This window comes from Trichosurus vulpecula, chromosome 6, assembly GCF_011100635.1.
Source record: "Trichosurus vulpecula isolate mTriVul1 chromosome 6, mTriVul1.pri, whole genome shotgun sequence".
Lineage (NCBI taxonomy): Eukaryota > Metazoa > Chordata > Mammalia > Diprotodontia > Phalangeridae > Trichosurus > Trichosurus vulpecula.
This window is the reverse complement of record NC_050578.1, coordinates 107,705,824-107,721,322: the sequence shown is the minus strand read 5'-3', so window position 1 is coordinate 107,721,322 and position 15,499 is coordinate 107,705,824. Positions and strand designations below refer to the sequence as shown.

At 39.1% G+C, this 15,499-nt stretch overlaps 1 protein-coding gene across 1 annotated transcript in view; it reads right to left on the bottom strand.

The window, feature by feature from the left end:
• Positions 1-15,499, bottom strand: part of TTC29 (tetratricopeptide repeat domain 29) — a 168,909-nt gene that overhangs the window by 81,260 nt on the left and 72,150 nt on the right. The window contains exon 5 of the mRNA XM_036764998.1: positions 3,165-3,377. Coding sequence (XP_036620893.1) covers positions 3,165-3,377 — 213 coding nt within the window. The remainder of the gene's footprint in view (positions 1-3,164; positions 3,378-15,499) is intronic.

The window sequence follows — 15,499 nt, the reverse complement described above, 5'->3', positions numbered from 1 at the left end:
TGATGGCCTTTTAAGATCTGTCACTGAGGTAGATTCCTTATTTAAGCAAAGGGCTTCCCCCACTATATTTAAAATGGATAATCCATGAATGAGCAAATCACTCTTACCTACAACCAACACTCAGCAAGTGGCGTTTAGTCATGATGTCCATTATACAGCAGACCAAAAAATTCACCCATACTAAAATTCACTTACATCATCTTCCAGTATACAGGGAAAAAAAGAAATTCCTCCATTGGTCTTTGGCTTAGTGTTTCAGATCTGAGTGCATTACACCTGGGAAAACTTCAAATGTGGGGATGATGGATATGGATTTCAGAGTCTATTTACACATACATAGAATCAAAGCCTTTTAATTACTTTAATTCCCCTGAAACCAAAATCTTTGGAAAAGAGAAGCAATGCTGTAGTGTTGGTTCAAATAATGAATGGTAAAGCTAAAAATGGAATTTAATTTATCCATTGTTTTGTTGTTCTATTAGGTCCTGCGATTAAGTTTTGGCTGTTTCTGCTATCGTGTTCAGGGTCCATTTATAAGTAAGTGCTAAGCACTCTGAAACAAAAAGATCTCTTTGTTTTTCAAAAGGTTGAAGTGAAAAGGAGAGCCTTTTAGAATTTTTCTTAGGCTCATGAACTTAAGAGCGGGGAAGGAACCTGAGAGGTAATGTGGACTGATTCCTCCATTTTAAAATAGAGGAAAAAAAGATCCAGATGCATTAAATGCCTTGCACAGGGTTACAGAGGCAAATAGAAGAGCCAGGATTTGAAAATACCTCCTCTGACTGCAAATCCAGTATTTTTTCTTCACTCGTAGATTGGCCCAGTTTTAGTTATACCTCTTCAGGGATAAAAATGGCCCAGTGGATAGAGCTCCAGACCTGAAATCAGGAAGACCTGACTTCAAATCTGGCCTCAGGTACTCACTAGCTGTGTGACCCTGGGCAAGTCACTTAACCCTGTTTGCCTCAGTTTCCTCATCTGAAAAAAATGAGCTGGAGAAGGAAATGGTAAACTAGTTTAGTATCTTTGCCAAGAAAACCCCAAACGGGGTCAGGAAGAGTCAGACATGACTGAAATGACTAGACAACAACAAAACATATAAAAGGCCTGAAAAATTTTAATCAGTGAGCTTCCTCTGAGTTAAGTCCCTAGCACTGAGCATGTAGAGTTCCTCAGGAAACCACAGAATGGAACTCAAAAGGAATGGTGTCATCACCTTCAAAAAAGGGATTTACTCTAATGACAAAATTAATATGTAATCAATGATATAAAACAAAGCTAACAATGTTTCATACTTCACAAACTGTATCATTAATAATGCACAAATAATCTAATCTTGAAAGCTAATTCTTGGGAGTAAATTTGCTCCTAATTTTCTTCTTCTAGGGAAAAAAAAGTATCCTCCCTTCATAGGGTGATAGGATTACAGATTGAGAGATGGAAGAGCCCTTAAAGGTTGACTCCATCCAAGCACAGAGGAGGGTCACATAACTAGGAAGTATCTGAGGTCGAAGGCAAACTGAGGTCTTCCTGATTTCAGTTTCGGCATCTTAACCACGACATCACACTGTCTCAGATTCAAAATTAGAGTTTGGCCTCTTAGACAAACATCTGGAGTTGTTTAAGAGTTATCTATAAAAATGTAATCCTATAAAATAGCTTACATCATGGATAGTCCAGAACTCAATGAAGTCCTAAATATTTTACTATTCTAACAGTTCACGTTAACAAAACACGGTCACATCAACCCTCACTTGCAAACTCTCCCAAGGAGGGCTGTTGTTCAGTCATCTTTCAGTCATGTCTAACTCTCCGTGACCCCACTTGGGGTTTTCTTGGCAGACATACAGGAGAGGTTTGCCATTTCCTTCTCCAGCTCATTTTACAGATGAGGAAACTGAGGCAAACAGGGGTAAGTGATTTGCCTAGGGTCACATAGATGGTAAGTGCCTTGGGGCAGATTTGAATTCAGGAAGATGAGTCTTCCTGATTCCAGGCCTGGCACTCTATCCACTATGCCACCTAGCTGTACCCTTTCCCCCCTGCCCCAGGAGTAGGAAGGTCAGATGTTATGATCACCATTTTAGTGACAAGGAAAATGAGGCTCAGAATCAGAACTATAACTAGCAATTTTGACACCCAGGGCAAGCAGCATTGTCAACTTTTAAAGAAAAGTTCAGTTCTTGCCGCTGTTGTTTTGAGGGGCAGGGGTGTTGAGGGAGAAGAGACCACGAGCATGATACTTATGGAGGGAGACACCTTGCGTTGTCAATCCCTTCCCATGGGGTGACTTCACCAAGCCAGGACTAGGAAGAAGAGGAAAGTTTGTAGTCACTTTTCGCCATCTCAGAGATGCTTCTCTATTATTGACTGACTCTAGGTTAACATAACTTACGAGGATCACAAGATGTAAAGCTGGAAGCAAACTCTGAGAATTTTTCATCTAATCCCTAGCCCTTCTACAATTGAGAATATGAAGGCTCAGAAGGGTGGTGATTTGCCCCATGGCCAGATAGCTGGTAAACAAAAGAACTGGCATTTGAACCCAGTACTTCTGACTCTAAAGCTAATGGTTTTTTCCTATTATACAACACTCCTTTATGTAAATATCATGAATTAATATATCATGTGTATCTGTTCCTGGGCTTTCGTCTTTACATTATAGGCATATAAAATAGCAACCTTTGTAGAACTACTTTTTTGTGCTGTTTGTCTTAAATTGATTAGTAATACTCAGGTAAACTTACCTATTTCACTGAAAAGACCACTGAGTTCCCTATGACAACTGGGCCTCAGTTTCTTCCCTTTCCATAACGACCTGATGCTTATGTAGAATGAAAATGTATAACCTCAGGGGGAAAAAAAATCTTAACTCCCATAAATGACCCTAACTTCTGATTATGGGCTCCTTGTTTTACAATGTTGTTCCCAGAAGATGGCATTTTTGGAGATAAAGCTTTCAAGAAACTAATGGATTCCTTGTGGTCAGCAAGAAGGCACTTTGGTTTTATAGTGAAATTTGGAAGTATATTGATGGCGTTTGTCTTTGAATTTCATTGGAAATAATCACCCAGTCAAACGCTTGACAATTTTTACTTTGCTCCTGGGAAAGCCTAGAACAGTGCATTAACGGAGGGAAAGTATGTATTTTTTTTTCTACCTACCTTCTTTGGCTTTTTCACAAGCTTTCAGTAGAGTCCTGATGGCTTTTTTGTATTGTTTGTCATTCAACATTCTTTCTGCTAGCATGGTGTAAATCCTCCGGAGATTTTCACAGGCCATGTAGTTGAGAGTATGGCCTTTTGCATCTTGCCATAACCTTCCCACCGTCATTTCATGGAAGGTTTCATAACGCTCAGCAGCTTCTTCAAGCTGACCTGGAGAACAGAAGTTACATTCATAAATACAAAGTGGGTAGTGCCTACCAAGCTTAAAATTTTGTGTATGTCTCAAGGCCCACAGTGTGCAAACCAAAAGAGACAGAATTACTGGGGATGTGGTGATGAAGAATGCTGAAGGACTGGCAGATGAAGCAACATGAGTAAGGATTTATGATACCTATGAGCAGTAATTGTTTAAAGGGTGATGTCTGGAAAAAAGGCCAACCCAACAGGACCATGAATTTAGCATTGCCTTTGCTAGACTCCCGGGTAGCCACTTCTGAGAGATTTACTTTGGCTAGCATGACTTTAAATGGATTCGTAATCTTTGGGGACCAGTTTGAAAGTCCTGCCATTTTGTATTGATCATCGTAGTGAAACCCAATACCCATTTTCCAGTTTTTAGCTTTTTGATAAGGGGCTGATTGATTATAAATTCCAAAGCAACATTTCAAAGTACTTTACAACAAATCTGACTAAAGATTACTTCTAAGAAACAGCTTTTATTCCCCATTCCACATCTGCAGAAACTGAGGGAAGCTTAAGAGGTTTGGCAGAAATGTGTAAAAATACAGCGTAGGAAAGGCAATACTTAATATGCCTTAGGCCATTTCATTCCTCACAAATGTTTAGCAAACTTGTTTTCTAGTATGGTGGTTTACAACAACACAAAACTAATTATATTTTACTCATTAGCATCCATTACTTTGCGGAAATGAATAAAAAAATTGTGGTGGCCATTGAAATTTCCTAATTGGGACTCTCTAGGCAGCACCACAGGCAGCCCCCATTTCTGATGCTGACCACAAAAATTGCCCTTTTCTCCCCAAATAGTCACTTATAATGGACCAGGCTAGTACTATTATTTTCTTAAAGTATAATCATGCCTTCAGTTGTCAGAGGGTACAAAAAATTGGCTGAGCCCCCATGAAATCCTTTATTTACAGTTGATGAAACCTGTCTCGATAGACCACACCTCATTTCCATAGAAAAGAATTACGTTTTTATTTAGACAGTGGTTATGAAAATAGCTACGGCCTATTAAAATTTCCATTTCATGAATTACGTCAAGATTACATGAATAGATACGAAAACCAACATAAGGCAAAGATAACTTTCCCATCTTTGTTTATAGCCACCACAAGGTGGTGGTGAAGGTTAGAGAGGAAGTCACTAAATTTCAGTAAATATTCTGGAAACTCAATAAAGCTGGGGCCCACTCATTCAATTTAATACAGTAACCTTAAGATTCAAGGTCCCCCTCTGGAGAACATTTTTACACATGCTTGCTGATAGTGCTTTATTTCATCCCATGGAAGCATGTCTCTTCCCAGTCCCTCATAGGCCTCCCCTGCCTAGTAAACACAACCCTACTCTGAGCCTATGGCTTAGTGGATAGAGCACCTAGCCAGGTGTCAGGAAGACCTGAGTTCAAATCCAGACTCAAACGCTTCCCAGTTGTGTGACCCTGGGCAAGTCACTTAATCTCTGCCTACCAAATGGATCCAATGGAGAAGGAAATGATAAACCACTCCAGCACCTTTGCCACAAAAACTCCAAATGGGCTCCCAGAACTGAAAGGACTCTGGTGACAGCTTCTTTGTCCACAATTTAGAAGCCTGATCCAAGGATAATGATCAACTTGCATTAATATAACTCCATAAGGTTTACAAAGTGCTTTGCTCGTAACAGCCTCAAGAGGCAAGTACTGCATGTAAGATTACTGTAACAGTTTTACAGCTGAGGACATTTGAGCTTATGGAGGTAAAATAATTTAGCCAGGGTCCTACACCCTGGTTAAGCATTAAAATTTAGACTCAAACTCAATTTTCTGACACCTTCACCAGCTTTCTTTCTACCACATAATGCTATAGAAACCACGATAGAGAAGGAAACTTTACAATGGTGAATTAGGAGTCAGATGGTCCTGATTTTGCCAGTGGCTAGATATTGGACCTTGGGCAAGTATAGCAACAATCTGTTAGCAGCTACTGTGGCTGTGTAAGACCAATGACACCAGCATACAGAAGGGCTGCTAACACAGGTTCTTTGATCTGCTTTTCTAAGGAAAGCAACTTTAAGGGGTTAACAATCTCAGTTTAGTCAAACATACATATATCATTCACTTCGTTCAGGGGAGAAAGTCAGCACCCTGAACTTCAAGACACAATACAAACAGAAATTACAAACATCAACAGACAGACCTTGTATGATTCAAATCACAATTCACAGTTACCAGAGAAGCACCAATATCTGTCTGGGTTATCAAGGGGGCGGGGTGGCGCAGGTCAACTGCTTACTCAGAGTCTCACCACTCCTTCCATAAGCTTATGCAAAGGACCATTAACATGGTTGCCATGTTGCTAAAGAAATATGAAGTTGCAGACATGAGGAATTCAATTCTATTCAACTTAGTTCAATAATGATCTATTAAGTGTCCAACATGTACAGAACACTGTGCCAGGTGTTATTGATACAAAGCCAAAAATAAAACAGCACCTGTCTTCAAGGAGTTTATGTTCTAATGTATAGCTCGAAGAAGACAGATTGCCCCCGCCCCATCATTTGGTTTATTGATTCAGTTTGGTTACTTTTTACCATGTACCCTGGATAGTTCCATATATAATCCAATTTGTCAATTAAAAAAAACTTTAATGTATGAATAAGACACAGGGTAGAACCCCACCCAGGTCCTAGTCCTCCTCCACCAGAGTAACATAGACAACAGTGTTTGATTAGTTCCTCCTTCCCTGGACATGTTTATAGTTGACTTTTTTCTTTCATTGAGAAAGGACAGAGAAGCAAGAAGGTTATACCAGAAAATCAAAGGCAGAAAGAGAGAAAACAGGTCAGGAAAGAGAACTCAGAAGTATTTCATGGATATGGAGAAATGAGTCTTTAGAGCATTGCTTGAGGAAATAGGAACAAATCTCTCATAATCATTACTATGAATCTGAGGATATCTATTTCTCTCTATATCTATCTATTCGTCCATCCACCATCCATCTTTCTCTCTGTCATCCATCTATCTATCTATCTATCTATCTATCTATCTATCTTCTCAGGGAAAGCTCTGGTCCTTTGAAACCTGAGGATTCCAATAGCAATGATATCTATTTATGTATTCATTTATGAAGATCTGAACTTGTGACTTCATGGGTAGAGTGAACACCCACACCAGAATAAAGACCAGTACAACAAGGCAGATCAACAGCTTATTCCCATCTTTGAATCTTAGAGTATTGCCCAGGGTACTGTGAAGTTGATTGAGCCCAAGGTCACACAGCCAGCAGATGTCAGAAGCAGGACCTGAAGCCAGGTAAGCCTTCCTAAATCCAAAGACACACTTCAGCCCACCTTGCCACAATGCCTCTCTGCAAGGTGATAAGTGAGTTGTCCACAAAAAAGCGTGGTTGAATGATATATTTGTCATATCCTAGAATCTCTACAACTAAAATCTGGGAATTTCTCATCCATTCTTCCCAAGCTATGCAGAGAAACTGCTTTTCCAGGAATAATTAAAAACTACTACAAAACGAAGCCAAAACTTTACAGGAGCCCCAGGATCTTCTTCAAATCCATCATCCATCCGTCTCAATATAAATGTGAAGCAGGCTAATAAAACACACTTGAGGAGATATGTTGTGAGCAGTTATGTTCATAATGAGACAATATTCCCCTAACAAATGAAAATAGAATAAATCCTGGATATTTTTTCTAATTGGATGGAGATGACATAAGGAGTAAGGAGGTATTTATAGTTCTTCACCTAAAGAAAAGTACACTATTAAAATAAAACCACTATAGGAGAATTTCACTTTAGCTAAAGCCCACACAAACGGAAACTCATCTATCTATTCATTTAAAAAAAAGAAAGAAAGAAAACACAAATAAAAACACATGAGCCCCATAAACTAAAAAGCAGGACAGTAGGCTCCGACTCACACTATGTAGGGGAAATAAGATTCTCTCTATCTGGATATTATCTCAGTCTTGTTCACTCCTTCTTCTCTTTCTCTATACAGCAACATCGCTGAAAGTTTATAGATATTTGTTACATCACAGCAGATGTCTTGAACAAATATTAAGCAAAGGAGAATGTATATGATCTCCACCATTTTAGGTTTTTTTTTAAAGTAGAAAGATTGACTAGATATTAACACAAATGGGTTTAAATGTGAAGCTGCCATAAAAGCGGGCACATAAATGTAATTCTCCCAGCCGCTATTTTGATGCACATTTTTGATTCCATGAATATTTTATGAAATGGCCCAAACTAAAGCCATATAACATTCCTGCATTACTGATGCTTGCGCCCGTAAGCTACGAACATTAGAGGCATGATTGAGTGCATTAAAATGAACTCATTCAGCAGTGCATTGATTACTCGGAGAGGGAAAAAGGGGGGTGGGGGGGAGGAAGGGAACAGGGAGGGTGAGGAGGGAGGAGAAAAGATCTTCCTCTTCACCACAGAGCCCACATATCTGAAGTTTGCACCACAGAAATGAAGACAGAATTTGTGAAGGATGCTCTATGATGCGCTATCCCATAAATAAAAAGCAGCTCTGCCTACACCCGGCAGTAATTAGGGAAGGTGTTAATTATGTCCGAGGATTGCTTCTGGAATTGTTCAGGTGATTTAAAATGTCACCATCTCTAAGAGGCACTGAGTGATCTGTTCCATGCATCAGCAGTACCGAGAGCAGCTAATTATTGCCACTTACAGCCGGCTACTTGAACATTTGCCAGTTTAAAAAAAAAGAAAAAGAAAAAAGGATGGAGCAGGAACAGCCGTACAAAAATAATTTGACAGGTCTATGAGGCACATTTCGTCAATGGTCCTGGTATAAACAGCACGTGCATTTAGCTCTAAATTGTGAACATTTGTGGAAGACTTTAGGGAAATATTCCACTTTAGTTTAAAACAACAACCTAAAGGAATAATAAAGCTTTATGTATATTATATTACATTTTAATCTAGAACTACCGGACATCTTTGGGAGTAAGTTATTGTAGTGTACGATGTAGACATAAAACCCGCTAGAACCAATATCGAACAGCAGCTAAGAGAGAAAGATGTTATTGCGTTTTTGTAGAATAATAATAATAAACAACAAAACAACCACAGCAAAACAAACAAAAACCAATTTCTTTCCATGCCTGTTCAAAGGCTTGAACCATCTGTATCATCTTTTGGTTTTTACATTCATTTGTGAAACTGATCCCAGCACAGCATGTGATGACATCTTTGGGGGTTTGTCACTCAATCCAAGGAGAGCCACCACGTCCCTGGGACTGTAACTCGTGGGAGAGATTTACAGCATCTGTCCGGTAGCCTAATGCAGAACGCCTCAAAATGGCCAAGAAACAAAACTTTTGTTCTTTTCTCAGTGACCCAGCTAATCAATGGGGCAGAAAGGCCACTGGCAACTTTGGAAAAAGTCTGGAAGAAATTGAAAACAATCTTTTTTTTTTTTCTAAAAGGATGCTTAGCTTCATTCCTTTCAGCCAAGAGGTTAGGTGTCCTGACAAGGAGGACACCCAAGAACCACTCAGAATACTGGTGGGGACTTGAATGAGGAAGTGGTAAGGGTCAGAGGAAGCTAGATGGAGATGAGAAGCAAAAACTTTTTCCTGTTAGTCCTGGTAATTCAATCCACTTCAACAGTGTACTGTTCCAATAGTGGTGATACCATATGAAAAAAATGGAAAAGTCTCTCCCTCAAGGAGCTTACGATCTCCTGGGGCAATCCAACCATAGATAGATACATCAATTTAAAGTATATGTAAAGTGATTCAAAGTAATTTTAAGAATGCATAATTAACAACCATGGGGTGGGGGGAAGACTAGGAAGATGCCAGGAGGCCTTCTGGAGGAAGCGTCACCTGAACTGTCTTTTGAACTAAGTGAGGGGTTCTATCAAAGGGAGGTGAGCAGAGAGTGTAAATGGGGAATAACCTATGTAAGTAGGCATTGGGTGGAGAGTGTGATATGGGGAAGAGTCCGAACAAAGGGAAATGGAATGTGCTTTTGTGAAGCTTACAAGACAGCCACCTCTAAATAGAGCGTGTGGAGGAGTAATAGGAAATAGTAAAAGGCAGTCTGGAGCTAGATTACGCAGAAACTTTTGATAGCGAGCAGAACGCATTTTGTCCTAGAGGTAGCAGGGAGCCACTGCAGATATTTGAGCAGGAAAAGGGGCTTGACGACACCTGTGTCAATATGGCGACTGAGCGTATGTTGGCAATGCAGAGAGAAATCTAAATATTTTATCAGGGCCTATAAAGAGTCTAAAGACTAAATATGGAAATGTGTTTTTGCATGACTACACAGGTATAACCTATATCAAATTGAGGTGAGGAGGGAGAGAGAGAAGTTGGAACTCAATTTAAATAATGAATGTTGAAAACTTTTTTTACATGTAGTTGGGGGAAAATAAAACACAAAATTTTTATTTTTAAATAAATAATTATCCATTGTATTGCTATTTGTGGGCAGAGGGGGTACAGTGGATGGGGGGGGTACCTTCAATTCAGGAAGACTCATGTTCCTGAATTCAAGTTCAGACAAGTCTTAGCTGTGTGACCCTGGGCAAGTCACTTAACCCTGATTACCTCAGATTCCTCATTTGTTAAATGAGCTGGAGAAAGAAATGGCAAGCCACTCCAGTATTTCTGCCTAGAAAACCCTAAATGGAGTCAGGAAGAGCCGGACATGGCTGAAATGACTGAACAACAACAAACTGTAATTTATAATTAGAAGGTTGAATCGTGGTGCCTGATGATTTAGATGGTTTTTTCCCCCCATAAGGTTCCTTCTATGTCAGTCAGACTATTCTAGATCATCACCGTTAACAGAGGCTTCAGGCACATTATTTCTGTCTGAGTGTGACCCCTGATTAAGCTGGAAGCCATTAGTCAGCTTTGGCCTTAAACTGTTATTATCTGATGTATTGAAATCCGTGAGGGGGGATTGGTGGAGGCAGATCTGGGGGTTGGGAGCTGGCGGTGAGCCACTGTCAGGTCAAATCAATACTGCAATACTCCAATGGATATGTGATTTCCTGAGTGTGAGCATTCCCTCCACTGATGTAGAGCTATAAAATGGGGACGGCAGTATTACCTACCTCGGAGGATGATTGAGAAGGTCAAATGAGAAAATATATGTATTTGCATATATGTAAAATAGATGCAAAACTCAGAGCGCTACATAAATGTTAGCTATTATTATGTAGTCGTTGCATCTATATGCCTGGGCAACTCCCAACTGTATTTTCCCATCCTCCCATCAATTTGTCTTGGCAAGGTGGGGAGGGTGAGGACATGTACTGTCTTCATGCATAGAGCATTGGGCTTAGATTTAGACCTTAGTTCAAATCCAGCCTCAGACACTTACTAGTTGTGTGCAGCTGTGTGACTCTGGACAAGTTACTTGACCTTCGTCTGCCTTAGTTTGCTTATCTGTAAAACAGGGATGATAACAGTACCTACCTCCCATGGTTGCTGTGAGGGCAAAATGAAATCATATCTGTAAAGCATTGTGCAAACCTTAAAGCACCATATAAATGGCCAGTTATTTTATCATTATTACTAAACTTTGTACGGATACCAACGGATACCACTGCCAAATCAAATAAAATTTTAAAAACATTCGAATAAGGAATGCATCTCGGCCATGATGAGTTTTGTCAGGTTGAATATTTCCCTATTAAAAATAAATTGTTATACTTCATTCCTTCCCACCATCCATCTTATAATACGATGTACAGAAAGCGCTGAAGGGAGCAGAAGTCTAAGAAGTCCGAGTTAGACTGAGCTTGACTCTGACATCCTATCCGCTCACAAACTGTATGACTATGAGGAAAATAAGGAACATTTCAAAGCCAGATACTGGTCTCATTCAAAGGTCTGAAGAAAACAAGCACATCACCAGGCACCACACATCTCCACCTTCGACCTATTTGTTGTTCCTGTTGTCGTTTCAGTTGCGTCCGACTCTTTGTGACCCTATTTGGGGTTTTCTTGGCAAAGATACCGGCCACCTACCATTTCCCTTTTCAGGTCATTTTACAAACGAGGAAACAAAAAACTAGTGTTTCGGATGTCACACAAGACCACTGGTTAAAATAAAGCCTATTTTTCAAGTTTTTTTTTTTTTTAAAAATTAAGTGACTTTCCCGGGGTCACGCAGCTAGCTAGTAAGTGTCTGAGGCCAGATTTGACATCAGACGTGGCACTCTTATCCACTATGCCACGTAGCTGGCCCATAAGGAACAATATAACCTTTCTAAGATGTTACTATCTCTCAAAATATCCATTCTTGGGAGGCTGGAAAGACTTGAGTTCAGATCCCACCTTAGATGCTTACATAGCCGTGTGATTCTGGTAAGTCACTTAATCTCTCCTTCATCATCTGTAAAATGGGGATAATAGCACCTACCTCCCAAGCTTGTTAAGAGGATAAAATGAGATAATTAGTATAAAGTAGTTTGCAAACTTTAAGTACTAAATAAATGCTAGCTATTATGATTAATATTATTATTATTTAGAATTCTTTTTTTAATTGTCTTTTTTTTTTGCCGGGGTGGAAGGCAGGGCAATTGGGGTTAAGTGACTTGCCCAAGGTCACACAGCTAATAAGTGTCAAGTGTCTGAGGCCAGATTTGAACTCAGGTCATCCAGACTCCAGGGCTGGTGCTCTACTCACTGTGCCACCTAGCTGACCCTAATATTATTATTATTATCACTATTAAGTCTGTGGCTCTCCAGAAACATGAATATGTTGCTCCACTATTCTTTTCTCCCATTGTATTTGAGGTCTGCCATTTTGGATTGAATTAAAGGTGAGCTGGTGGCTCAGTGGATAGAGTATCATGACTGGAGTCGGGTAGACCTGAGTTTGAATCCAGCCTCAGACACTTAGTAGCTGTGTGGTCCTGGCACCCTGTTTGCCTCAGTTTCCTTATCTGTAAAATAAGCTGGAGAAGGAAATGGCAAACCACTCCAATATCTTTGCCAAGAAAAACCCAAATGGGGTCACAAAGTCAGATACAACTGAAAGGACTGAACAATAACAAGAAGATGCCAGCTTTCAGTTGGATGGCTTCAAAAATTTCTGAACTTTTCTTTATGAGATCACATGATTGATTTCAAAAATTGCAAAACATTCATGTGCCAAATGGCAAGAAAACACATTGTCTAACTGAAACATCTTCACAGTCCTCTGAGTCATTCGTGTCAGTGAGTAGGTATTTGGGGGATGCAGTGTTTGTCAGAAGGGATAGAGGGCCTTCTCTCTGCTGCGGGGAAACTAGGCCTCCAGAAAAGTTTATTCAGAATGGCAAGAACTATAGGCTGAGCTTCAACAATTCCAGACCTTGTAAAGCTTTGAAACAGAAAAACCCACTGCCGAGCAGGCAGCTCTGGATGTGGTACCGTTGTCTCAGTACTACTCGTTAAGCAGTAAATAATTAATATACCCTGAAAAAGACAGGTAAAATACAAGCAGCAATGTCAGTAACATCGACATGAAAGGGAAGAGAAGAAAATGAATTTAAAAAAAGGGCAATGAAATAATTCATTTGAAGCTTTAATAAAGTTTCATTTGCAGTCTTGTTTAAAGATATATCAGACTTTAGGGATGTAACCTAATTACATTTTTATTCTAAGTTCTATTCAAAAATCTTGGACTTTGATTCTTTAACACAGATCAAACATGGTATAATTTTCTCATGGCTATCAATACTTTAAAAGGATCTCTTCATTAAATACTATACGGTCTTAGGAACATGTACATAGGGTTGGTGAAGAATAAACTGATATGCCCCCAAAAGGTAACAATTAATTTATATTAGGATAGAAATGCTAATTCACTTAATTTGGGGGATTTTCTTTTTTTTTAACTAGCCACTGCATTTATACTCCTGTATAAAAACACCTCGATTTCTGATATTTGCATAATTAAATTTACCTTCAGAAATGGAAACAATACACCCAACATTTTTTTTGTAGCAGTTTTACAAAGTTATTTCAAATGAAATGCAAGTACTGCAGTAAAACCCAAAGAAAAGCAACAAAGAGAGATCTTCCCTATCTCGAACATTGTGGTTATTACTGTTTGTATGAATATGGTTGCAAGGTGAGTTTTTTTTATTAAATACATTGAATGATAAGTGAATTTTTCCAAACAGGCCCTATAAAAAATCAATAAATGATTGCTTGATGACTATTATTTACACTAATGGATGACAATAATGAGGTAACAGAAAACGGATAGCAAAATTATACGCCATTTCATATTTTCTTAGATGCTCAACCATTTCTTATTCATAGTTTGGCTAGATGAAAAAAAGGTGAGCACAATGAAGGATTCAGTTTATCTAGTATCTTAGAGTGGAATCCTAGAAAATTTCTACAATCTTGCCAACAGTAAACCATTCTGACACAGGAGTTGGAGGGCTGGCTTTGGAGCTAGTGAGACTTGAGTTCAAGGCCTGTCTCTGACATAGACTAGAAATTCCATCCTGGGCAATCAATTAATCTCTCAGTTTCCTAGTAAATTCTCCATGACTATCAACTGTTAAACAGTTGTTAGCCTTCATTGATAAGAGGAAGTTTTCTCAAGGGGGGACATTCCAGTGAAGACACCCAATGAAATTACAGGTCAAATCAAAATTCACCCTTCAAAACCAGTTTTAGGTTGTTTTTTATTTTTTGGCTTTGTTTTATTTTAAACCTATTAGAATAAGCAATAAGATTGCAAAATGACTTTATTATATCAAGAGGAACCATACCATGGGACTTAAAGACACCAACAGAAAAAACATGAAGAGATTTGGATTATCCTTTCAATAACCCTTGGGAATCTCTGCTAGAGTTTTTAATCCAAAACATCCTCAATGCCCATCACTGAATCTTTTCTTCCCCCCTGGGGTAAATACTTATTAAGATGTTCTTTATCAATTCAATTGTCATTTTCTCCTTCAGCGTCCTGTATCTAAAGCACTTTTCATTGTTACAAATTTTAAAAGGGGGAGGCAATTTAAACTGAAAATACAAGTTATCTAAATAAAGGAAAACAATGCTAGGCTTGTTAAAAGCCTATTAAAAAGCCTTTTGCATGAATGGCATAGTGAGATGCAGGCTTACTACTGTCTGTACATAAATAAGATTTAGCAGAGAGAAGAACCACATTTAGCAGAATGGAAGTTTTTCTGATATTGACTGCACAGACTCCAAGAAAGAAATAATTTTTCTTATAAATGTTAATAAATCATAAACAGAAATACATATCTGACAAAGATATTCAGGAAGATGTGCTCCCTGATCACACATCTTCTCTGTGGGTATGCCCTCCCCCACTGGCAATAGAGTGGCCTGTGGGAGAGTGTACCTCATGTTGCATGGGGGGAATCTTGTCACTTTATTTGCTATGCTGTTTGATTAAATATCCTTTGCTTTGAACTAATATGTCCTTTTGTTGGCTTGTAAAAGTAAATACATCAGTGGGGGCTTGTGAGCTCCGGTTTGGGAGGGGGTTGTTGCTGAGCCGCAGTGCGCCTTGAACGTGGCATAGTTTTTCAGGGGGTGCATGTGAGTGTGGTCCCAGGAAGTACAATACAATGTTATTTTCTACTCCAGTCTCCTTTATCTCTGACATGAAAATATTGTTGATCCTTTATAATTTCTTTTTAATTTACCCTTCCTTTCCATTTACACAACAACTATCATCTGCGCTGGAGTCCTTGTCACCTCACAAATTCATTTTCCCTTGTTTCCAGGCTTTCTGTTCTTTTTCTAGTCTCTCCCCAGTCGTAGCTGGCTTCCAGAATTGTTTACTTCTAAAAACTCTTGTAAGCGTTTATTATATAATGGAATCAGAGGATCTGAGTTCAAATCCCAGCTCACACATTTATGATTCATTTGACTGTTCACAAATCCCTTAACCTCTTGGGGACCCCAATTTACTCATCTATATAATGAAGGAGTTGGACTGGAACATCTATGAATTCCCTTCCAGCTCCCATTCTGGGATCAAGTCAAAACTCTCAGATGAGCATTTTTTTCCTGATGTACTTGTGTTTCATCCTCCAATGAGATAATTATAACTCACGTTTATA